Raw genomic sequence first — 26,191 nt, 5'->3', positions numbered from 1 at the left:
AAACACAAGATATATAAGGATAATCCTCACAGAATTATAAGACAAGGATAAGAACTTCCCCAGAAATACCTGAACAAAATTCAGAGAGAAAATAATAAGAATGGATCACTGGAAGCATTTCTTTAGAAGGATGAACTCACTAGTGGAAAGAGAGCAAGTCACCAGGCTCTTCCATGACTAACACAGATCAAGGCCATTTTTATGATAGTATTTGTCCGGGTCTTACAGTGGCTTTAGTTTCCCTAGTACTCTGATGCCCTGATGCCAGGAAAAGGGCATCCTGGTTTACAAAACTAACATCCCAGTCACTGGAAAGTATATACCCAGTTATAAATTAATAAAATGTCATGATTTAAGAACCTGTCCACTGGGTGTCTGGTTGAGAAAAATCACTTCAAAAAATAGAACTCAAGGGGGAAAAAAGGCAAGGGGGATGTACTTTAGTGGTAGAGCATGTGCTTGGCATGCATAAGGCCCTGGTTTCAATCTTCAGCACCAGAAAACAAAAGAAAAGGCAATCAATAAGCCCACAGGGGTATATTTTTCAAGGTGGCTGACCCAATCTCAAAACAGTCTGCCTTCTTGTTCCACAGAAATCCGTGCTAATGCTACCTGCCCATCCCCATCCTGACTCAACCTGTCTGTGCTCACTTTCCTCATTACCAGACTTCACCTTGAGTATCCCGTCTCTTGGCTATAAGGTAAATTCCAGTCTCTGATGTCTGTTTTTACACAAACAATTCTATATATCTTAAGTTTTTAAATTAGTTCCCTATATTTCATTAATCGTCCAGATGTCTCTTTGTGTTCTGCCTTGTTCAACAAAGGAAGAGATTCTACAGTGGATGCCAGTCTAAGAACCAAGACAGAAAGCACTCAAAAAAATCAGTTCTGAAAAGAGTGGCTGACATACCAGGTGGAAACATGGAGGACACGTGTATAAGAGCAGGTGGGTGACAGGACCAGAGTGCAAAATTAAACGTGAAAAACCAAGAGCAAAAGCAACTTAATCATGTAGCACTGGCATTATATTACTGCTATAATCTACAGTGTAGTTTTGCTTTAGAGGTCAAAGTAACTAATATTGGATGTTACTGCACTAATTATCCTATTACAATTTCATCTCCCACTGTGCGTCCTCCATTCTCCTTTCCAGCTTCTCTGGCCTTCTTGCAGTTGCTCAGACGTGGCCTGCTCCCTCTTGCCACACAGCCTTCGCACATCTTTTTCCATTCCTCTTTGACAGATTCTCCCTATTCATCCTTCATATCTCAGTTTAAGTATCACTTCCTCCCAGAAGCCTTCCTTATAACTCCAATATAAATCAGATTCCTTTGTTGTGTGTTTGCTTAGAACTGGCTCCCTTTCCTCTTGAGTTACCTTGGTGGATCATGCAACCTTCAGCTGTGAGGTTATTGGACTGTCCTCTCCCCTGCAAAACAGTTTAAGCTACATGGAGATGAGGACTGAGCCTGGTTTTGCTCACCATGCTATTCCTAACACAGTACACCTAAAGATATCTCAACAAATATTCACTGAACATTTGATAAAATTGCCAAACTCAGACATGTTTATAAAGAACTCTGGGTAATAGTGTTCCTTTCTGGAGGGAGATGAGGAAGGAGCAGATGCATTTCCTGCTTTCTGCTTAGCAAATGCTTTTACCTGGGCCTTCCGTGTGCCTTGTGGATCAATCATAATGTTGATAAGAGAGGGTTTAGTAGTATCTTCCAGGGTCTGCCTCAGGGATTTTTGGAGTTCTTCTGGTGTTTGTACAAAATATCCTTTGCCTCCAAATGCAGCCATGACCTGTTCATAATGTGAGTCTGGCAGGAGACACATCGGAGGGGCCCTGAAAAAGACGTTACAGGTCAATGAAATTTAAACCTTAAAGCTTCTAGGAAAAAAAAAAAAAATCATTCTCTGAAATAATCAGTGAAAAAACTTAAGCTGAGCTGAAAGGCATACTTTTATATCTAACCCTTTGATCTTGACACTTAAGCTGTCAGAACATGAAATTTTCCCTATATTTTTTATTGTCTATAGAAATATCTAAGAAAACTTCCTGTGATGATGGAAATGTTTTACAGATAGTATGGCAGCCACCAGCTACTTGGTGCTGTGAGCATTTGAAATATGAGTAAACTGAAGAACTGAATTTTTAGTTCCATTTAATTTTAACTACATATAAGTAGCAACATGTGGCTAGTGGCTACTATGCCAGACAGCCGAGGCTACACTTTCAACTATTAGAATCCAAAAGGGAAAGGAATGGTCACAGCACAACAACAAAGCAGCACATGAAGTCTGGGAGGCATTAACAAACATCCTGGCTGGCTCACAAATTCACATCTTGCACCCACCCCATGGCCAGCTGTAACAGTCTTAGTTTGGCTCTGCCATCGGATGACCAAGATTTAGCTAAGTGGTAAAAGGAAGGAAGACCTCTGGGTCATAAACAATATGTAAACATCCATGTCCCTCCCTGGTGTAGTAGGAACATTAAGACTGGGGACCTTGCAAAAAGCCCCGTCATTAGCAAAGCTTAGACATACACTCATGAGTCTTCATCAGCTATAAACTATTTATAAAGCACTAATCACAGAGAGTTGTGCAAAGAGGAACAATGAAGGCAGGGTTTCTACCCTTTAAAGGGGCTGACAATAGAAACAAACAATATTCACATGACACAAGCACATGCCAATACCGCAAACTCTTAAAGAGAGAATGAGAGAGAGATGAGAGAAAGCAAATACACACTGTTCTGGGTTACTTACACTGTAGTAGCATCTTGACATTTTAACATTTGTTTCCAAGAATCTTTATCAACACCGTGGTAAATTCCATTATTGTTCACCACCAAGAGTATGATTGGCAAATTGTACCTCAAAATGAGAACAAAATAAGAAGGAAATCATTCTTCAATTTTTCTTTTGGTGTAAATGTTAACTTAAAAATCAGTTTTCTATAGGCATTTTGTAATATTAGAGGAAAACTAAAAACCAAGCATTTATTATCCTAATAAAGAATATTATACCATCAACAGAAACATCATAGAGTGGCAGAAAAAAAAATAACACCTTCCTACTTTATTTTTGGTACCAGACATTGAACTCAGGGACACTTGACCACTGAGCCACATCCCCAGCCCTGTTTTGTATTTTATTTAGAGACAGGGTCTAACGAGTTGCTTAGTGCCTCACTAAGTAGCTGAGGCTGGCTTTGAACTCTTGCCTCAGCCTCCCAAGTTGTTGGGATTATAGGCATGTGCCACCACATGGGCAATACCTTTCTACTTAATATCCTCTGAAGCATGTCTTCTGAAGAAGTTGCTAGGAATACTGTTTAGAAAATGCCTTTCTATTCACTGAGCTCCTCATAGACAACCAGTCCTTCCTAGATGCTGTGAGAGGCACACAGCAACTGGCAGAGTCAGTTTGTGCTCACACTTCTACCTGTAATCAGAGATGCTTCAGCTGCTGTAATCAGTAGAAAGAGTGTCTAACAATGTCTTCAACGAAGAAAAGAGACCAATAAAAAAAGCAAAACAAACAACTGATTAAACTTCATTAGTTACAGAAAAAAATAGGGGTTTTATTTCCAACAGATTAATTTCTTAGGATAGGCAGTGAAGCCAAAACTGAACCACACATTGCTATTCTATAGGATTGTGGCAACTATTTGCTCTCCAGGTTAAAAGGGAATCGTTACTCTCCAGAAAGCTGACTCCCCATAAATCATTTTTTTTTGGTGTCACTTAGTTGTCAATACTGACACTCTAACAGGCAGTATCTTCCCCCAATCTTGAAAGTTTTAATATACCAAAGCTTCAAAAGCCCCAAAACAGCCAGGCATAGTGGCACACACCTGTAACCCCAGCAGCTTGGGAGGCTGAGGCAGGAGGATCTCAAGTTCAAAGCCAGCCTCAGCAAAAGTGAGGTGTTAAGCAACTCAGTGAGACCCTGTCTCTAAATAAAATACAAATACAGCTGGGGATGAAGCTCAGTGGTCTAGTGCCCCTGAGTTCAATCCCCAGTACCCACAAAAAGAAAAGCAAAAGCCCCAAAACATGTTCACAGAAGTCCTAATAAGAGTCCTAAGAACCGAATGGCTTTACTACAGTTTAAATATAGCTGGGGATAGGGGATCCCCTTAATCCTTCAGTAGGAGCCACAACTCATGAGTTTTTCCATGATTCCTCATGACTGAAAATATAACCTGAATGACTCATATCCACTAGGCATCACTTCAAAATTTACCCTGATTATTTCATTTGTTCCTCACAATCACTCTCTAAGGCAGAAACTATTGCTATTCCTACTCCTATTTTAGAGAGGAAGAGAGAGGCTTGGTTAAATGACACAAATAAAATCACTTGGCCTGACAGAGTAGAATCAGTACTGAAATCCAGGCCACCTAGCCCAGAGGTTATGCTCTTAACCACCAGGCTCTATCTCCCTGCAGAAAACAAGCTTCTCTCAGGCCCATTTTTCTTTTTCAGTGACCTCAAAACTACACCTCACCACTCTGCAGGTTATTTACACTGTGTTACCTACCAGTGCTATGCTCAGGGCATCTGGCAATATGGGGAACACTTGGGAACTGTCAGGCAAGGGGGTCTTATGTGTAAATTTTCACATTTAGGAGAAGAAAATGCTCTGCTGCAGGACTGTGTCTTACCTGCAGATGGTTTCCACCTCCATGCCAGAAAACCCGAAGGCACTGTCTCCCTCCACACAGATGACCCTTTTCCCAGGGTTTCTATCTTTAGCCACTAGAGCAGCTGCAATAGCAAATCCCAAACCAACTCCCATTGTTCCAAAAGTACCAGCATCAAGCCTGTTGGGGAACAAAGCCAAAATAAAATCTATGGGGCATGTCATACAAGGTGGCATTGGCACAAACCTTCTAGTTATATTTACATGGCTCATTGGAAAATAAGAAAATATAAAAACATTCTCTTTAATATAAAAGTTTTTGACTAGAAGGAACTGATTTGTCAAGAATAAGGAACATGAGAGGAAAAAGCCACATGATTGCTCAGAGGACTTTAAAGATATCCTTAGAACAATAAGCATGTAAATTGTCACATGATAATCATATATTAAGCATAAAAACTCTATATAAAAACTCAACCAAGAATTCACTTATATGTCCTTATACTATAAACACATACACGTCCCAAACTTTTTTTCTACAGCATTTAACTTCTTAAAAATTTTATTTTCATAGATTAGTTTCATTTAGAGATTTTCGCAATAGAAAAGTTACACTATTTTACACTTTTATATTTGTAGACAGATTATTTTAGAATAAGTAACAAAAATACATTTGACAATTAAGTCCCAGTTTATAATTGAATTATTAAAATAACTGTAATTAGAAGATTTGTCTCAACTTGGACTTTTCTGTTATTTCCTCCTATTGCCAGTCAAATGGCAATGACAGAGCAAAGGAGGTGAACAATCAATTCCTTTTTATTTTTTTTAGTTGTAGATGGACACAATACCTTTATTTTGTTTATTTTTATGTGGTGCTGAGGATCGAACCCACTGCCCCACATGTCGCTCTACCATTGAGCTACAACCTCAGACCCACAACCAATTCTTAAGGTATTAAGTTAAAAAGGTCAGAGCAGCCACTGCATAGTTGGAATTAACAAAACCCAGCAAAGATTAAAGCTGAGAGTGTCAAAAGACCTGCCTTGGCAGTTTTCTGCCATGTAAGTCCATGGACATTGTCAGAAAGAATTTGTCCAAGGCCTAGTTGACATGGAGAGTGGAGGCTGCAGCCAGGGAGATCATCAGAGAGCAAGGACTAAAATCAGCAGTTGGATGCAGGCTCAGAAGCAAAACACTGACAACACTCTCACCAGTCCAGTAGTGAACAGACTTGGAACCCACTCTGGGGTAGGATGATCCTGGAGAAAATGAGGCTTGTGGGCACTGGTGACCAGTGGGGTTCCAAAGCAACCAGTGATCAGCCTCCTTGGGCACCAGAGGATACTCCACTTCCAGAGAACCACCACCTCATCCCTTAGTTGTGTTTGTAAAGAAGTAGAATTCTGTGAAGAGTTAAAGCCTCCTCTGTACTTCTCCCTGATGCTATTTTATCCCTACCTCTCCACAGGTAATAACTAATTTAAATTTGGTGTTTATTAATCTCATGCATTTGGTATTATTTTAAAATTATATAGATGGCATTAGACTGTACCTTATTTCAGTTAACATTACATTTCGGATATGTATTCATGCTGACTCAAGTACCTTTAGTATATTCATTTAAATTGTTGAAGAGTATGCTGGGGATATAGCTCAGTTGGTAGAGTGCTTGACTCATGCACAAGACCCTGGGTTCAATCCCCAGCACCACAAAAAGAAAAAAAGGAGTATCAAATCAAGAGATGCTAACTTATTTTTCCATTCATCAACATTCAGATGACTTCCTATTTTTATCATGATTAACACATATTAGTTGTGCAAATTAATGGAATCCATAGTGACATTTCTATCCACACATATATCGTGTCCATCCATCCCTCTTTGGCCTCCTTTCTCTTCCCTGCCCCCAGTCTTTCTCCTTTTCTTTAACAGTCCCTCTTCTTCTTTCAGATCATCTCTCTCTTGTTTTTTATGTTTTTACATTTGAGAGAAAACATGAGATAATTGTCTATGTATGGCTTATTTCATGTAACAGGTTCTTCCAGTTACATCCATTTTCCTACAAATGACAGGATTTCATTCTTCATGACTAAATGATATTCTCTAGTGTATGGTTATCATATTTTCTTTATCCATTCATCTGCTGTTGGGCACCTACAATGATTCTATAAGTTGGCTATCGTTTATAGTGCCATGATAAAGAAAGGTTGCACATGCTGCACATATTGCTTTTGCGTGCTGACTTCATTTCTTCAGGTATGCACACAGGAGTGGGATCATATGGTAAGCTCTATTTTTTATTTTTGAGGTACCTCCATACTGTTTTTTGTGGTGGCTGTACTAGTTTCCAATCTCATCAACAGTGTATAAGGGTTTATTTTTCTCCACATCCTCACCAGGATTTTTTTTTTTTTTTTGAGCCATTCTGACGTGGCTAAAGTTGAATCTCAAAGTGACTTTCATTTGCATTCCCTGATGGTTAAAGATATTGAGCATTTTTTCATGTAGCTATTTGGTCATTTGTACTTTTAAGAACTATCTGTTGAGATTACTTGTCCATTTTTTGAGTAGATTACTTGTTCTTTTGATGTTAAGTCTTTTTGGTTCTGTTTAGTTCTGTTTCTTTAATTCTGTAGGCTGTCTCTTTACTGTTGATTGTTTCCTTTGCTGTGCAGAGCTTTTTAACTGAATGTAATTTCATTTGTCAATTCTTGCTTTTGTTTTTGAAGTCCTATTCATGAAATTGTTAACTGTGCCAGTATCCCCAGTTTTCCTCCAGTAGTTTCAAAGTTTCAGGTCTTGCATTAAGATCTTTGATCCATTCTGAGTTGAAATTTGTGCAAGGGAAAAGCCAGGGAACACATTTCAATCTTTTGCATGTGACTATCCAGTTTTCCCAGCAAGCATCATTTGCTGAAGAGGCTGAACCTTCTACAATGTACACTTTTGGCACCTTTGTTGAGAATCAGTTGGCTGTAGATATATGGATTTAATTTTGGGGTTCTCTTTTTTTTTTTTTTGGTACCACAGATTGAACCCAGGGGTGCTTAACCATTGAGCCACATCTTCAGAACCTCCCACACACACACTTTTTTTTTTTTTTTTTTTTTTTTGGAGACAGGGTATCACTAGGTTGTTTACAGTCTCACTAAATTGCTGAGTTTGGTTTGAGGCTATGATCCTGCCTCAGCCTCCAGAGCCACTGGGATTACAGCTATGTACCATGGCACCTGGCTTGAGTTCTCTATTTTCCACTGGTCTATGTGTCTGATCTTTACTGTTTCTTTCCTCTGCTGATATGAATTTTTTTTTCTTATTTGGAAAAAATAAGGTGTTGAGATCATAAGTAATTTGAGATCTTTCTTCTTTTTTAACGTAGGTACTCATTGCTACAAACTTTTCTCTTAGAATCGTTTTTGCTGCACCCCACAAGTTTCAGTGTTCTTTCCATTTTTGTTTGATTCAAAGAAATTTTAAAATGTCCTCTCTTACTTCTTCAATTATCTACTAGTTGATCAAAAAGTGTATTGTTCGATCTCCATGTGGTTTTTATAATTTCCTGTCTCTCTTGTTATTGATTTCTTCCCCGCTGCTACTTGAGGTTGAACCCAGGGGCACTTTACCCCTGACAGTACCCAATCCTTTATTTTTTTGAGACTGGGTCTCACTAAACTGCTAAGGCTGTCCTTGAATTTATAATCATCCTGCCTCAGCCTCCTGAGTCGCTGAATTATAGGCATATACTGGCTTTTGGTTAACTTCGTTTCATTCCGTTATGATTGAAGAAGAAAATGCAAAATATTGCTTCATTCTTTTGAATTTGTTAAGATTTGCTTTGTGTCCTAATATCTGAACTATTTTAGAAAAAGTTCCATGTGCATTCTATAGCTGTTGGATGGAATATTCTATAAATGCCTGTTAAGTCCATTTGTTCTCTAGCGTAATTTAACTGGTATTTGCTGACTTTTTTGTTTGGACCATCTACCTATTGATGAGATTGAGTACTGAAGTCACCCACTATTATTGTTTTGGGGCCTACCTCTCCCTTTATGTCTAGTAGAGTTGGTTTCATAAAGCTGAATGCTCTGATGTTCAGTGCACATAGATTTATAATTATTATATCTTGATGAACAGTTCATCATATATAGTTCCCTTCATCTATATATAGTGACCTTCTCTGTCTCTTCTGATGTTGTCTTAAAGAATATTTTGTTGGCTATAAGTTTAGCCACTCCTACTTTCTTTCAGATTCTATTTGTTTGAAGTATAATTTTGCATCCATTTAATCTGTGTATGTCTTTGCAGGTGAGGTGAGTTTCTTGTAGACTCCACACTGCTGGGTCTTCTTTAAAAAGTTCATTCTGTCAGTTTGTCTTTTAATTGAAGAATTCAGACTATTTACATTTAAGAGTTACTAATGAGGGGCTGGGGTTGTGGCTCAGCAGCAAAGCACTTGCCCAGCATGTGTAAGGTGATGGGTTCAATCCTCAGCACTACATATAAATAAATAGAGGTATTGTGTTCAACCTCAATTAAACAAAAGAGTTATTATTAAAAGGTATATACTTGTTCATGTCATTTTGTTGGGTCTTCTGGTGGTTTTGAGTTTTTGTTTATTTCTCCTCTCTTATTCATCTTTGAAGTTTGATGGTTTACTCTACTGATAATGTTTGATTCCTTCCTAAGTCTCATAGGCATAGCTACCCTTTTAGTGGGATGTAGTCTTTCTCATACTCTCATGATGGTGTTTATCTTTCTTCCTCTTCTGGGCATAGGAAGCAAATTTAAAAAGTCCTTGAATCAAACAAAAATGAAAGCAGAACATATCATACCAAAAGCTCTCCTTTAAGCATCGTGCTGGTCTAGGGTCATGAATTCCTTTAGTTTATGCTTATCTTGGAAAATCTTTATTTTTCCTTTGATTCTGAAAGATACAGCCTTATTGGGTATAGTAATGTTGATTGGCAGTAAACTTCTTTCAGGACTTGAAATATGTCATTCTGTACCCTCCTGGCCTTCAGAGTTTCTGCTGAGAAATCTGCTTTTAGACTCATGGTCTACCTTTAAAGGTGACTTGGAACATCTCACAGATTTTAATATTCCTTTTCTTGCCAGTATTTTTGGCAGTTTAACTACAATAAATTGTGGAAAGGTTCTTTTCTGGTTATCTCTATTTGGGTTCTAAATGCCTCTTGTACCTGAATGTTCATTTCTTTCCCAACACTTGGGAAATTTTTATTATTGGAGCAAATAGGTTTTTCATGCCCTTGACCTTCAGGTATACTTTTGAGCCAGATGTTTGATTTTTTTTTAATGGTGTCTCAGAGATCTTGTAAGTTTCCTTTATTTTTTTTTAAATTTCTATTTAAATATAATATACTGAAAGACTTGTCTTCAAGCTCCAACATTCTTTTTTCTATTTGATCTAATCTGTTTTTGAGGCTTTAATTGAGTTTTTTTATCTGACTTACTGAGCTTTTCACTTCTAAGATATTTGTTCGATTCTTTTTTCAGAATCTCTACCTCTTTACTGAATTTCCAGTTCCTATTCTGCATTGTTTTCCTTAGTTCATTCAACTCTTTATCTATTCTCCTAGACTTCCAATGAGCTTTCAGAAAATCATTCTTTAGAATTCTTTATCCAGAATTTCATCTACATCAACATTGTCAGAATCTGTTCCTAGAGAGTTAAGAATGTTACAAGATGTCATATTACCTTATTTTTCATATGTCTTGTGTTTCTATGTTAAGATTTACACATCTATTGGGATGGATTCTGTTTCATTTATATGCTGGTTTTCTTAGTAAGCAGCTTTCTTTTAATGCTGTGTTCTTAGGTACTGGTTTGTAGTGTAAAGTTGAATTTATTTTCAATTGGATTCCATGGTGTAATCTCCCCGTGGTTTCTTTGGCTGTGATTAGTAGGTATAGACACAGTGCATACCATATCAGAGTCTGAGGAACTCTGAAGAACCCACTGCTTCTGTAGGTCTTTCAAGAGCATAAGTCCTCTGTGAACTCAGTCAGGTGTGGTATAGAGAGCAGAATATGTGGGGTGTGCCCTCTGTGGTTACTCCAACCATGGGAGTAGAAGCCCCCTTCAGGTGATGGAGGCTCCCACAGGCTCTGTTGATATTGGATCTGTTACTTAAAAAGAGACTCTGATACTTGTTCCAATCACAGTGAATGGCATGAAGTTCTTGCTTTCTGTTTATTCACTGGCTCAGTTCCTGGTGCTTCATCGGGAAAGGCATGGGCCAAGATCAAAGTCCCCCACCTGTGCATCATATTCACTTATTAGCAATGAATAATCTGATAGGGTACAAGTGCCTCTGATGCAGGGAACCCTCATAGGTACAGTGTTCCCAAGAGTTATGAGTCAAATGTTGGCGCTGCAGTGTGTCTCATCACCTCTGAAGGATGAGAGGGGCAACAGGGTTGCAAAGATCTGTAAACCCTCAAGATTCTGATGTCCTGAGTCCTGACTCCCTCATGAAACACACATCTATTCACTCTCTAATGCTCAGAGGGCAGGTTCCCTGAACTGCTGATTTTACAGGGAAGCACCTTTTGCTTTCCTCTGCATGACAGTCTACATTTCCCACGATAGAACCCTCAGCAGGTTTGTGTCAAAGTCACTCTCCTGAGCCAAGACTGTCTTATGAGGTGGCTACCTGTGAGGTAATGCAGTAGAATGGCCTGGAGATGGGAAGATTCAGGGATTTCTGACCCCCAGAGCAGTAAAAGCTCAGCCAACAGGACCCTTCTTAAGATGGCTCCTGATTACAGCACCCTGAGAATTTGCTGGGTGAGGCAGTGAAGTCCTTCTCCAAAGCTAGTTCACCATGCTGATTCCAGGTCTCTTATCTGTTTAGACTATTTCTGTGAGGCTTCAAATTTTGCATCAATAGTTTGCTGGGATTCTCTTTTACCTATACCTCTGCTAAGGGTATACTCCCCCAACCCTCCTCAAGTCATACTGCCATGTGATAAATGCTGGGATGCTTTGTTTTTCTTGATATTCTATTATCCAAAACCTGGTTTTACTAGGTCTGTCTCCACTGTTGAACTCCAGTGCTCTCCCATGGCCACCCACCTCAATATGCAGCTATATACCTGTTATTTTGGTTCCACCTGGTGGAGAAGCAGGCAAATGAACGGTATCTCTATTCTACCACATTGCCCTCCCTAAAATGTCTTCTTAATCTACATTATGATAGCTTCAAATTAAACACATCATAATCAATTATAATTTCTTTCTCAAAAGTCTTACCTGTGACGAGGTAGGTAGTTTTGAAGCACAGTGCGTCCAATGTCCATGGTGTTTGCTCCCTCGCTTACCACAAAACAGTCCCTGGGGAGTTGTTCTTGAATATGATAGAATACTGTGTAATAATTCATAGGCAGGGATTTTTTGGAAGCTAATTCCTAAAACAGTAGAGGGAAATATACTCTAAATTAGATTGGGACACAGTGAAAATAACTAGTATCAACAATCTACTAACAAACTTATCTGGAAATAGTTAGTTAATCATTAGAGGCTATCCAATTTCCAAATGGCTGTACAATGGCAACTCTTCAGGAGCTAAATAACCTGTGACAATATGCTAAGAAAAATGTGTTCCACAGTCCCAATTTGGGACACAATCAAATAAACCAGGGAATATTCTTCTTCCTGGAGAGCCACAATATAGGCGAGCATATTAAAGACTCTAAGAAGTTGTACATTAAAGATAGCTAAGATACACTGAATTAAACAAAACCTGAACAATCTTATTTAAGCACTCTTAGGATAATGCTGCCTTACAAAAACTTTTTATTTATAAAATTTTTATTCCAGAATATTTTCATCTAAAATATGGCACTAAATTTAAAAATAAAATGTTAGGAATACAGAAGACAATGCTAAAATCTGATTCTGCCCCATACATTGGAGACTAAAGGAGATGTACTACATCCACCATTATAGAGTTCTGAATGGAGGGGGAAAACAACAAGCAAAAATCACAAGCTACAAATGCCTCTGTATATCCATATGCTTTCTAGTGCGGACAGAAAGCCACCTGGCCTTTAGCAGCAAGTTTCATCTGTCCCTAACACTACCTCTTTGCCTGGGCTACCATGCTCTGTTGGAGATTATACCAAGATGGACTAAGGACCTTCCTGCACTCCTACACCAGAGAAGAGAGTCAGGCTCCATTCATCTTAAATTATGGAGAGTCCTAGGGAAAAGAAGGGATTAATTATAACACAGTTTAGAAAATAGGGCTGAGACTAGCTCTTGATAGGAGAAATAGTTACTGATTAAAATTCTGATGTAAGACAAAATCAGGTATAATCAATTCTGCTCTGTTTGCTTTGAACATGTGAATTTTTTCCAAGACCATGAACATATTAGGGAATTAAATGTGCATAATTTGCTTTTTTTTTTGAGAGAGAGAAAAGAAGAGAGAGAGAATTTTTTAATATTTTATTTTTCAGTTTTTGGTGGCTACAACATCTTTATTTTATTTTTTTGTGGTGCTGAGGATTGAACCCAGCGCCCTACGCATGCCAGGTGAGTGCGTTACTGCTTGAGCCACATCCCCAGCCCTAATTTGCTTTTCTTATGTGTTATGTGTTAATGCATGATTCCACCAGCAAGAAACACTAGGTAAACAGAAAACCACACCCAGCTGAACCAAGACACATTTGAATACATAAAATAGTGAACACCTCAGGAACAACCTATTTCATAATCAAAGAATAAGCACCATACATACAAACACTTAAAACAGAAATCACTAAATCCAGAAGAAGTGATTCATTTTAGTGATAGTAATGGATATATAGACTCCCTTCCAAAGCCTTCACTGTTAGGCATAACTATCAGTGCAGAGAAGAAAACCACAGAAGAATTTTCAGCAGCAATACGAAAGTTAAATTAAAAAGAAGGCAATATGGGGATCAAATTTTCAGTTTTAATGAAACAGCTATCTATTATGTTTGTATGCCTTGAAGGAATTGTAACTTAAAGGCAGAAAACCAAGCCTTGACATGCCCCAGGACTTAAGGTTTCAAAAGATCACTAAACTGAGGTTCTGTGCCAAAATCAAACCGAGGGGCAATAAGCCACATCCACCTGCATCTGCTATTATAACTTTCACCCTCCTTCTACCACTTCACAGTAACTGACAAGCTGCAAGCCAAGATGATGTCCAATTCTACAAGAAACTTCATGTCTTTTTCAAGGTAAAGTACCCATATTTATATATTTATCTATTACATAAACATGGTTAAAACTTTGCTAGCATTTGTATTAGGCTCCTCCTACCTTATTTTTGTTTCACAAAGTTTTTCACAGTTGTGAGTTTAACCCCTTTTTCCAAGCCCTGTGGTTTTCATTTATGATTCTGCACAGCATGGTGACTTAGGGCAGAACTAAGTCAGCCATGAACCTGAGGTGTTCTTGACTTTCAGGGGGTCCCACGTTACCTTGGATGCAGCGTCATTGCTCTTCATTTTTTCCCTCAGAGTATTCCACCACTTGCTCTCTGGAGGGTACTGCCATGGTGCCTTATCAAACTGTTCTAAAAGCTAAAAAAAAAAAAAAAAAAAAAACATAAAAGTTTTCTTTCCTTTTTGAAAATAAATTTAAATCACATTAATATAAAAATATCTTCTTGGGCTGGGGCTGTAGCTCAGTTGCACAGCATTTGCCTGACATGTGTGAGGCACTGATTTTTCAGCACCACATTTAAAAAAAAAAAAAAAAAAAAAAACTAAAACAAAGGCATCCTGACCATCTACACCTATTAAAATTAAAAATCTCTTCTTAAAGAAGACACACTGCTTGCTATGCAATTCTACCCTTCACATTGCTCATACTCTGCTTTTCTTCTAGGCAGGAAACAACTGATAAATGGGTAAGATGGTAAGCTTTTGTTTGGGTCAGTGTGAATTTCTGCCAGATGCTGGGATTTCTGTAGGACAGAGTGAGGTGCCACCTCCTCCACATCTCACAGGCAAGGGCTCTTAAGCCTCTTCAGTCTTTGACACTGAAGGAAAACAACTCCCTGCCTAGAATCCTTATAGGAAGTCTGGTAAATACCCAGAGTCCTCTGATACAGACTCCACAGTGATTTCATATGTGATTCGAGATGTATCTTAATACTGTGTGCTTGTGATAACAAATATTCTCTAAAATCAAGTAGTAAATGTGACAATATTTTATCTCCTGTTACAATGGAATATATGTTATATACAAATAATAAGAACCTGGACAAGTCATTGATTACAGGCCTTTGGGATAGTAAAAAGCTCTTTATTAACTAAAATAAAACAAAACAAAAACAAAATACACCCTAATTTTTTTTTCCAGTGTATAGAGCCGGATCTTACTTAATAAATCCCTGTTTTCCTACTGAATGACTTTAAGGTACTTTTAAAGTACCTTCCCAAAATGTTTAACTTACATGAATATGAGTTATGCACAAGAAGTTAAAGTTTACACATTTCACAGTTACACTAAGAGTAGTTTTCCGGGGCTGGGGTTATGGCTCAGTGGTAAAGCACTCGCCTCGCATGTGCAAAGCCCTGGGTTCGATCCTCAGCACCACATAAAAATAAATAAATAAATAAAATAAAGATATTGTGTCCATCTACAACTAAAAAATAAATATTAGAAAAAGAGTAGTTTTCCATCATAAATTTTGCTTAAAATAGATATTAACAGACCCGTCACCAAGGTAATCAAGATTAATATTTTCAAGAACTGACATTTTCAATCCACATAAACTAAATGCAGGCAAAAGCTCCTACCTGTTTAGTAACAGCATTTATGTCTCCTAGTAAAGTCACAGCAGGTCTCACGTTATTCCCCAATTCTTCTGCACAGATGTCAACCTAAAAGAGAAAAAAGGCTGAAGAACAAGTCATGTTTATTCTTCAAAATCTTTAAGTCAATTAAAGCTGAATAAATGGATTGTACATATATGATAAAATTTGATTTCAACTCAAAAAGTTCCTCAATAAAAGTAAAAACCCATAAAACTATTCCAAGTATCATAGCTAGTATAGAGAACCTCCTCATCTTTTCTCATTTTAAAATCTTCTCTATGGAATTCTGGTATTGTCCCATTATACCCACAGGAATCCATTTGTGCTGATCAATTACAGTTTTTGAATCTAATTGATAATAAGGTTCAAATGAAATACACTTAAGATTCCAATCTAGAGAAGAGGTTCTCAGATTTGAGCATGTATGAGGACCTAGTGGACGTGTTAAACCATACACTGCCGGAGTCCACCTCAGAGTTTCTGATTTGATTAAGTCTGGGATGGGGTACAAAAATGTGCAATTCTAACAGGTTTTCTAGGCAATGCCAATGCTGGTGGTTCAGGAAACACACTCCAAGAAACACTCCTAAAGCATGGCCTGATTGTTTTCCCTTTACTCAGAGGTTCCATTTCTGGACAGCCAGGAACAAGTGAAAATGGCTTTTGCAAGAAGGAACAATTTAACTACCCTGAAGGAGATTAGTTGGTAATAAAGACAAGCAGTCAGGAGGTGGCAGCATCTTCCAGGTATAATCCACAATCTTGTTTGTGATTTTTAGTTCTCAATGACCCATGTGGGAAAGAGACTACTAGAAGCTGACTCCTTAAGAGGTAAATGGCAAATATGTCAAAATATATTCTGTCATATATAACTAAAAGGAACAAATAAAATTTAAAAAACTGAATGGCAGGCTGGGAGAAAATTATAATTGAAGCTGAGTCATTAAACATTAAATGGAATGAGGCCAATCTGTTTAGGGCAAACAGAGCTCACTCATGTCACTAGATAGGTAGTTCTTCCTATAGTATAGAAACTGGATTATAAAGAGGGTCAGAATGATAGAAGAATCAAAAAGAGGTAAGAGTATTTTTCAGACACGTTTTAATGACATAGGTAAAAGCAGAGTAGTTTAGAGATTTCCAACCAAAGAGTGAAAGTTCTGGCTCTAAAAGAAAAACTCACTCCATAACAATGCTGAATATTTCATTCTTATCTACCATCCTATTTGAGTTTCGATTCTCAACCTTAAATATACTTGAACTTGGATTTTGCTTTTCAAAACTTTATTTTGAAAAGTTTTCTGGTCAGAAGTAAACTGAAACATGATGTTGAGGTTTGAAAAGGCAGATAACTTTAGGGCCTTTAATTATGTTAGACAATTTTTTAAAATCTTCCTTTGTAAAAAGAGAAAAGGTTCTTTACAAAAGTCAAGAAGAAAGCAGATCTGATAATGGCTGAGAGAAAGAACGATGAACCACAGACAGCTCTGTTCTGAAATCTTTTCTGAGTACCTGGATAAACTTCACATCTGGCTGATATCTTGGAGGAAGTCCAAAATGTAAAATCCAATTCAGTCTAGCACCAAATAACACAATCACATCAGCAAATTGCAAAGCCCTATTTAAGAAAAAAAATGAATGTAATACAAAGAGTACATCTATATTTCTTATTTGAATTATTCTTTTTTTAATATTTATTTTTTAGTTTTAGGTGGATACATTATCTTTATTTTAAATTTATTTATTTATTTATTTTTGTGGTGCTGAGGATTGAAGCCAGTGCCTCACATATGCTAGGTGAGCACTCTACCATTGAGCCACAATCCCAGTCCTCTTAATTGAATTATTCTAAAATTAATTTTGGAAGTATTTTTAATGTCTAGATAATTTGGAGTTTATATTAAACTTATGAATTCGCTTCCAGGGTAAATTTGATCATCCAAGCTAAAATAATTTATAAAGCCATTCTATTTAAATAGTAATCTAAAAGATAAATTAAGTAGGATAAATATTATCATAAGCTGTATCTACAATCCATTTCGTTACTTTATCACTAGAAAAATTAACATAAGTCCTCTGTAGATAGTCTTGAAAAAAAAACCCAGGAAAAAAAAACCAAAAAAGCCAAGTTAATCTCAATAATATTATCAATTGTAAACTATTATTCATATCCTGGCATATTTTCATCTAGTCTTTTTTTCTATGTAAGCATATTTTTATGTAACTGAGCTTATATAATACAGTCCACACATACTTTCACTTATCATAAACATTTTCTTTATCATTAAGTTCCTAAGTAAAATTTTTTAAAAGTTACATGTTTTTCTGAACATATATGCCACAATTTATTTAATGTTCTCCACTGCGGGGCTGCACATCTTTTCTCTCCTTCTCTTCCTTCTACCCTTGTGCTGAGGATGAAATCCCAGGCATCATACATGGTAGGCAAATGCTCTACTCCTGAGCCACAACACCAGCATCTATGTTTGAATCTTTTTTTTTTTAAAAAGATGATGTATAATTATTATTGTTTTAAAGACACAGAGAGAGAGAGAGAGAGAGAGAGAGAGAGAGAGAGAGAGAGAATTTTTTAATATTTATTTTTTAGTTTTCGGTGGACACAACATCTTTGTTTGTATGTGGTGCTGAGGATTAAACCCGGGCCGCACGCATGCCAGGCGAGCGTGCTACCGCTGAGCCACATCCCCAGCCCCAATGTTTGAATCTTAATGCACATTTCCCAATGATTCCTAGAAGCAGGGTTGTTTGTTTTTATTTTGGGCAGTGCTAGGAATTAAACCCAGGGCCTACTGTATACGAGGCAAATTCTCTACCAATGAGCCACATTCCCAGCACTCTAGAAGTAGGCATTTTTAAGACTATCAACTAATATTCCTGAATTGCTTTCCAAAATATTATACAAGTGTATTACTAATAGTTTTATTTTATACACCTTAATACTTCTAATCTTTATTAGATTCTAATAAAGAACTTATTCTAATATAACTTCCAATCTTTGAATGAGTTTTATTTTGATATCCACATTGATACTAACATACTACTCTTGCTTTATGTTTATTTCATATATCTTTCCTCAATCTTGTGTTTAAGTTGTGTCATTTTGATAGCTCTTATAGCACATAGTTGCTGTCATTAATCTAATCAGAATGTTTCACCTTTTTCTGAGAAACTTTATTATCATAATTGCAATGAGGTTTGTTTTGTTTTTACTCCTCATTGTCCTGATTTCTGGCTGACTCCATTTTCCTCTTGCTGTACAAAATCTATTTTTATTGCTTTTGTCTTCTTCAGTGATGAATGCAATTTTTCATAGAAGTTCAGCTATCAGGTATTTACTCAAAAAAGCATCTTCATACATTGCGTCAATCCTAGGGAAACTAATTTAACAAACAGATAAAAACTGCAAATTGCAAAATGAATTAGCTTATCGATACTCTACAACTCTTTAAATTATCAATTCAATTATTTATAATCCTTTGCAATACTTTTTACACTATTTATGTCTTTAATGTTATCTTCTCAAAATCTAGTTAGAATGAAGATAAACTTCAGTTCAAACTGTCACAATATTAAACACACTTAACAGTATAAGAATTAATTTGACTACTAAAGAATTTGATTACTATCCTAAGTATACTGAGTAAAAAGTAAAGGCATGATCTAATAGCATTAAACAAAAAACATAAGCAGCAAATATGACATTTAACTTTTTTTTTTTTTTTTTGGTACAGGGATTGAACCCAGGGGTGCTTAACCACTGAGCCACATCCATAGCCATTTTATTTTTTTATTTTGAGACAGGGTTTTGCTAAGCTGCTTACAGAAGTTCTAATTACAGAACTGCAGATGGCAAAAACTTAGAAATAAATACTGTCTTCTTGGCCAGAGGATCAGGATACCATCAAACCACCGCCACTCTCACATACTCATACACACACACACACACACACACACACACACACCACTTCCCTCCCTCCATCTCTCCCTTTCTCTCTCACATACACACACACCTTTCTCTCTCTCACTTGCTTCGCTTCACACTGCAAGCTAGAGAGAACTTCATTGTGGTTTTTCCCCAGCAGCCAAAAATATAAGATAAATGTCATTTTTCAAGTAAAAGGAACTAGAAAAAGCACACCCCCGCCCCCACCCTATGGTCTAAAGTATGGGATCAGTCTCCATTGTTTTTTTCTTCTTGCTTGCCCAGCTGTGTGGTATTATAAGGCTGCAGCAAGGGCCTGGAAAAGGCACTTTTGGGAAAAAAGAAAGTGGAGGTGGAAACCAGAGAGACCCTAGAGAGAAGAGAAAAGAAATCCCCAATTCTGGATATGAACCAGCAAGTGTCTGGGCTCACCCTCAAAAGCAAGGCAATTGCAAACAGACCCAAAACATAATAGCACAGTTTCTGAAGCAGAACTGACTCTGGAATTAAGTTAAGAGAATCTGCAGTCTGACCCTAACCTGACCTAATCAGTTGACTGCTTGATAAACATACAAATCAACATTCTAAAGGATTTTAATATGACCCTGAATCTCACAACCTATTATTAACCAATCTAGGATATAACCCATAATTACTCAATACAGAAAAATGTGACAATTCTCAAAAAAGATAATACATGCTAATCCAAGAAGTCCCAGATGTTAGAATTATTAAATAAAGACTTTAAAGCAATAAAGACTAAATAAAGACTATTATAACTATGTTCCATGAAGAATAAATAAAATTATTCTAGAAATAAGCTTAAGGATAGAAATTCTGAGCAAAGAACCAGAAAATGTAAGAAACAAAAGGGTTGAAAACAAGTGAACAGATACTTGGAAAAAATCAAGATGTATAATATTAGTATCAATGGAGTTAGGAGGAGCAAAATATTGGTGTAGAAATAACCATAAAAAAGTTTCTAAAATTGGATAAAGACAGAATTTACAGATTCAAAAAGATCTGAGAACCCAAAGGAAATCATGTCCAGATATATCATAATCAAACTGCTAAAAACCAAAGATAAAGAAAAATTTTGAAAGCAGACAGATATAAAGAACTTACTACATAAGAGAACAAAGATTCAAATGACTGCAGATTTTTCAACTAAACCCACAAGAGCCAGAGGAGACTCGATAACATCTTTAAAGTACTGAAAAGTCCAAAAGAAGCAGGTAGTCTTAGAATTACATGATTCTTTCAGAACTTCTCTCCAGATGCATTAAGGTAACAAAACAATTTAAGTTAGCTTAAAATTTGCCACGACATTGTATTTAAAATGTGTGATGCCACATACCTGGATCTGGCTGCAGATACACAATTGGGATGGTTGTCAGGGACAACACCTTTTCCCATTGGGGTAGGTAAAAATGGCAATTTACACTGCTCCACCAACTTCCTGATACTCTCTTCTGCGTGGGCATAAGCAGCACCTATAAGAAATGGAAATGTATTAGATGATTTAGCTAAGTTTGGCACTGGGACCAAATAGTTCACATGAAATTGCTTTTAGACCTCAAATACTTTCCTTTTGCTTATACATGGGCTTAAAAACAAAATAAACTGTAACTACGGTTTTTATCTTTGGTATTTTAAAGTGCTTAAGAAAGCAATAATTCTAAAGGTAGCAGAATACAACAGTCATAATATGGCATTATGTAAATATGTGGATGTGTAACCGACGTGATTCTGCAATCTGCATTTGGGGTAAAAATTGGGAGTTCATAACCCACTTGAATCTAATGTATGAAATATGATATGTCAAGAGCTTTGTAATGTTGTGAACAACCAATAAAAAAAATAAATAAAATAAAATAAATCAATTAAGATAAAAAAAGAAAGCAATAATTCTAACTTCCCCTCAATAATATTCTAGATTAATCTGAAGAGTAAACAAAAGTTATACCATGCATCTCTTGTTGTATAACTTACCTGGTATAACTCACCTGTTCCATGCCATCATCCTGCTGAACTACTAATGGCAATTTACTAAATACACTGTATCTACTGGGAGGCCCAGGTGTGCAGGAGAAGCTCTGCACTGAAAGAGAAAGGCTCCCTCTATCTTCACACATCCATCACCAGAAAATCCAGTCTGCACTAGTCTAGGAGGGCTTAAATTCCTAAGGCTCCCCAGATCTTTCTATAGGTTCTACAATGCTGTGACTGTACAGGGCTAACTTGAATGGGATACATACCTGTTTTTTACAACTATATGCCTGAAGAGTAACCATGTCTTTGACATTTAAAACACTAAATGTTTGCTGAAATATAGGAATGATTCCATTTCTCATTTGATCAAGGCCATTATTATTCTTAGCTATTTAATTTTATACTTTTTTCATGGTTAGCAGAATTCTATCAATATTTGGAATTTAAATTCTTTACTGAATCCTATTAAATAGTATAGTGTACTTTCAGATCCAGTATCACATTCCCCCTACAGAATCTCTGCCCGACTCCTTTCTCATACATACACAATGAAAAATACTTTAGATTTTATGCAGCAAGTTTCCTTATTCTCCTTCTTACCTCTATGTCGATGTACACTCAGTCTCTCTTCCTAGACTGTCTTTGTTCTCCCTGTAACTTAGTGAACTATTACCCAGTTTTTCAAGGTATAGCTGCTGTGCCATGCCTTCTGGAATGCCTTTGCACCACCTACACAAGGCAAACTGTTGCTGCTTTCCTGGAGAAGCCACCTCGGTCTCTCTTTACACACTAAGAGTATACATGTAATCAGGTATCAGGCCTATTACTCTCTAGGTAGGAATCATTATTTTTCTGTATTCCTCATGAATGGTTTTATAATCTCTGCCTTATCATAAGTACTCATCAAGTGTTTATTAAAGGAAGAATGAAAACTAGCACCCACTGAGTGCTTTCCACATATACTGTTGCTGTTTATACCCTATTGAGGGAGTTAATATTCCTATTTTACAAGTGAGATATTGAGACTCAGAGCAACTGCTTGCCAAAATACATCATAAAATGCATTCAACTCAGAATTATTTCAGTTGTTCACCATTTTCTTTAAGACTATTTTTAGTTTCTATGTGATATCTAAGTAATGTATAATTGATTAACATGGTCATAGGTGATCCCAACAGCCTTACAATAATAAATTTCTGACAGGAGTATAAATTGGTTGGTACCACAGCTCAGGAGAAAGCAATTAACAGTTTATACCAAAAGCCTTAAAAATATTTTGACTTAGTCGATTCTCTTTGGGGGGATCTGTCTTAAATCCTAAATAGGAAAAAAAGTGTTAGGCACGGATATTTTCATCACAGCTACTATAAACTAACAGTAAATATTCACCAGTAAAGTATTAATATGTATGTGAACAGACATTAAGAATTATGTCTAAAAAATAATTTTAAGATGATGAAAAATGTTACAATGAAAAAAGGAATAGAAAAGTATAAGGGTTAAAAATCACTGGATGAAGAGATTTCTCCTATATTTCTAGATTTTCCCAAAATTTTTTATAATAGGAAAAAAATCATTTTACTCTTAAGTCCCAAGCAGTTTAATAATTTCCTCGTAAGAGATCTCTGGACAATCAAGGATAATTCTATGATCTGAAAACTAATAATGTAAAATGAAGATGAAGAAAACTCTTATTCCAGTTTCAACATTAGAGCAGACAATAAATAAAAATAATTCCAAAAGAGAATCAGCATTCTTTCAAATGCCTCGAAAGACTTAGTCCTATTCAACGTTACCTTTCCCAATGATGAGAAGGGGCTGTTTGGCACTCCTAATTATAGATGCTGCCATACACACAGCAGAGGTTTCTGCCATGCTAACAGGAGGTGGCATACAGCACTCCTTGTACCTGCAAATAAACAGCTCTCTTAAGTAAAACAGGCCAACTCCAAAATTTCTTACTGTGAAAATTTCAAATACATAAAAAGGTAGAAGCCAGGCACAATGCTCCACGCCTGTAATCCCAGCAGCTTGGGAGGCTGAGACAGGAGAATGGCGAGTTCAGCATCGGCAAGGCCCTAAGCAACTCAGTGAGACCCTGTCTCTAAATAAAATACAATAGGGCTGGGGATATGGCTCAGTGGTTGAGTGACCCTGAGTTCAATCCCTGGTACTCCCTCTCCCCTTAAAAAAGGATAAAAATAGTACAATAAACTCCATAAACTCACCATGTAGATTTAACAATTGATACCAGCTTACCACCTTTGCTTCACTCACACATGTGCATGTTTTTCCTCCGAATCATTTATATATATGGTTGTAGATGAACACATTAATATAAAAACAAATATTTATTTATTTTATGTGATGCTGAGGATCCAACCCAGCGCCTTACACATGCTAGGCAAGCAGTCTACCGCTGTGCCACAACCCCGCTCCCCCCACCCAATCATTTTAAGTAAATTACAGGCATCAAGACATTTCACCCTAAAAAATTCCTGATGCAGCTCTAAAAGAGAAGAACATTCTCTTACACAAACATAATATCCTTATCACATCTAGAAAATTAACAGTTCTTCCCCAATATCTAGTAACCAAACAGGCAATTCATTGACAGGAGACAGGGGTCAATAGCTTTGCACTGTAACAGCAATAGTAGTAGTTATTGTTGTTTTAATAGTAAATACCATACTAAAACCAATTATTTAATGCTATATGCCATTTTTTTCTCATTTAATTTTCAAAACAATAAAGAGAGGTATTACTATTACCTTAGTTTCACCACTGTGGAATAAAGACTCATAGACAGTAACTTACCCATGGTCCCCAAATGGCACAGGACAGAGACTGCACTAAACAAGTCTTTCTGTCTCCTAAGTTCCACTTGTGTTTCATTATTCCCCTCAGCACTCACTATTTCCACTCACTAAGTAAGTCAATACTGTAGTAGCACCCCTTCCTCTACAGGAAATCTTCAGTAAATTTCTCCAAAAATCTTCACCATAATTGATCTCAGGACTATCGCAAAAGAATCTCTGCAAAAGAATCTCTACAAAAGAATTCAATGTAGTGACACTTCCTATTTCCTGTTGGTCTATCTTACTTGGCCACTGCCTGGAAGAGATCAGCACTCCAGGTGCTGAATGTCACTTTACTAGTTTTTCACAAATATTTATGGACTATCTAACATACATAACAACATATAGTAGTTTGTAGAAGTGTGCTTGCAAATGCAGAGTATTATATGAAAAACAGATTCTTTTAACCAGGCCACAGGCCTTGGGGGCAGAGCTTCACAGAGATGCTTACATTTCAAAAAGAAGAGGTTACCAACTACTCCATGGTAACAGCTGGCAAGGGAAGGGAAGAAAGGGGAGAAGAAGCTCTCCTCTTCTCAGGTGTTGTCCTTGCCCAGAACAGTGAAAAGAAAAAGCTGCTTTTGTGTGAACTTCTGCAGGCTGTGAACTTCTGAGCCTCTCCCCTTACATGCTGAGTATAAAGTTCTGAAACTCAGGGTTCAGGGGGATTAATTGATTACAGCAAAAGCTATACCCACTGAACCTGGCTGCAGCCAAATAAACCTCCTTCCTGTTTCCTGTTTGGTATCCTGTCTCATCTGTCCCCTACTACAATACTGTATAGCATTACAATATGTATTAGCAAAAGAACTTAATGAAATTGGCCCAGGTAAGCATTTCTGGAAAGTCCTCACTGTGATTAACTTATTCTAATAAAAAGGGGTCGGGTTGTGTGGCTCAGTGGTAGAGAGCTTGCCTAGCATGTGTGAGGCACTGGGTTCGTTTCTCAGCACCACATATAAGCAAATAAACAAAGATCCATCAATAACTAATAGGAATATTTGTTTTTAAAAAAGGAATATTCAACCTTTACAAAAATATAAAAGGCAGCTTATTAAAGTTACAACTTCTCTGAGCCTCACCTTCTCTCACTCCTTAATACTATTTTATCATGTTCAGGTATTATACAGAAAAATTTATTTTTGTCTGACTCTCCCAATCACCCTTGATATACTGAGTATACCCCTGAGGCCCACTTTCTATAATTAGTAAAGAACCATTTCCACAATAACAAAGTCCACAAAAATTATAATTAGGACTTTTGTGTGTGTTTGTGTACTAAGGATCAAACCCAGGGCTTCTTGCATGCTATGCAAGCACTCTACCTTGAATTACATCCATCCCTAGACCAGGAAATGATCACAACAATGAAAAAAATATCATGATAATGAAGCCAGATTTAAAATTAGGTAGTCAGTGTAGTTAGGTAAATCAGGTCTAATATCGAGTGAAATCTAAAATGGAGGCCATGCTGACAATGATTCTGGAAACGCAGGACAACTCATGGAATGTTAATGAAGTCCCAGAAAAGCTCCTAGGCCCAAAGTCCATCCCAAAGGAATGTTAATGGAGCCCAAGAAACAGCCCCCAACAGATTTGGAGATAGCCCATCCCAAAGAAGTGTTAATGAAGTCCTTCCTGCCCAGATTACTTGTTTGGCCCACCTGTGTCCCAACCCTTCGCCCCTACATTCCATCACTGAAAGAACTATAAAAAGGGGAGACAACCGCCCTTCCACAGATTCCACCTCTTGAGTCCCCTTCTTCCTCTGGGAGAAGTCTTTTCTGCTGTCCTTTAATAAACTTCTAATTTCTACTCTGACCTTGCCTTGGCATGCTTCTCTGGTGTTATTCTTCAACATTGGGGAAGCAAGGACTTGTCACCAGTCAACAGTGGTAACAATAATGCCAAGTAAAAAA

General features: G+C 37.1%; 1 protein-coding gene across 2 annotated transcripts in view; it reads right to left on the bottom strand.

The window, feature by feature from the left end:
* The window catches only part of Hacl1 (2-hydroxyacyl-CoA lyase 1), a 38,122-nt gene that overhangs the window by 776 nt on the left and 11,155 nt on the right, over positions 1-26,191 (bottom strand). For both annotated transcript variants that reach the window (XM_026402026.2, XM_026402027.2), the window contains 9 exons: positions 23,211-23,323; positions 20,780-20,915; positions 16,992-17,097; positions 15,462-15,545; positions 14,136-14,237; positions 11,935-12,089; positions 4,681-4,839; positions 2,778-2,885; positions 1,666-1,852 (listed from right to left, as the gene is read on the bottom strand). In XM_026402026.2, coding sequence (XP_026257811.2) covers positions 1,666-1,852; positions 2,778-2,885; positions 4,681-4,839; positions 11,935-12,089; positions 14,136-14,237; positions 15,462-15,545; positions 16,992-17,097; positions 20,780-20,915; positions 23,211-23,323 — 1,150 coding nt within the window. The remainder of the gene's footprint in view (positions 1-1,665; positions 1,853-2,777; positions 2,886-4,680; positions 4,840-11,934; positions 12,090-14,135; positions 14,238-15,461; positions 15,546-16,991; positions 17,098-20,779; positions 20,916-23,210; positions 23,324-26,191) is intronic.

The sequence above is a fragment of the Urocitellus parryii genome, chromosome 3, assembly GCF_045843805.1.
Source record: "Urocitellus parryii isolate mUroPar1 chromosome 3, mUroPar1.hap1, whole genome shotgun sequence".
Classification (NCBI taxonomy): Eukaryota; Metazoa; Chordata; class Mammalia; order Rodentia; family Sciuridae; genus Urocitellus; species Urocitellus parryii.
This window is presented reverse-complemented; position numbering and strand designations above follow the sequence as displayed.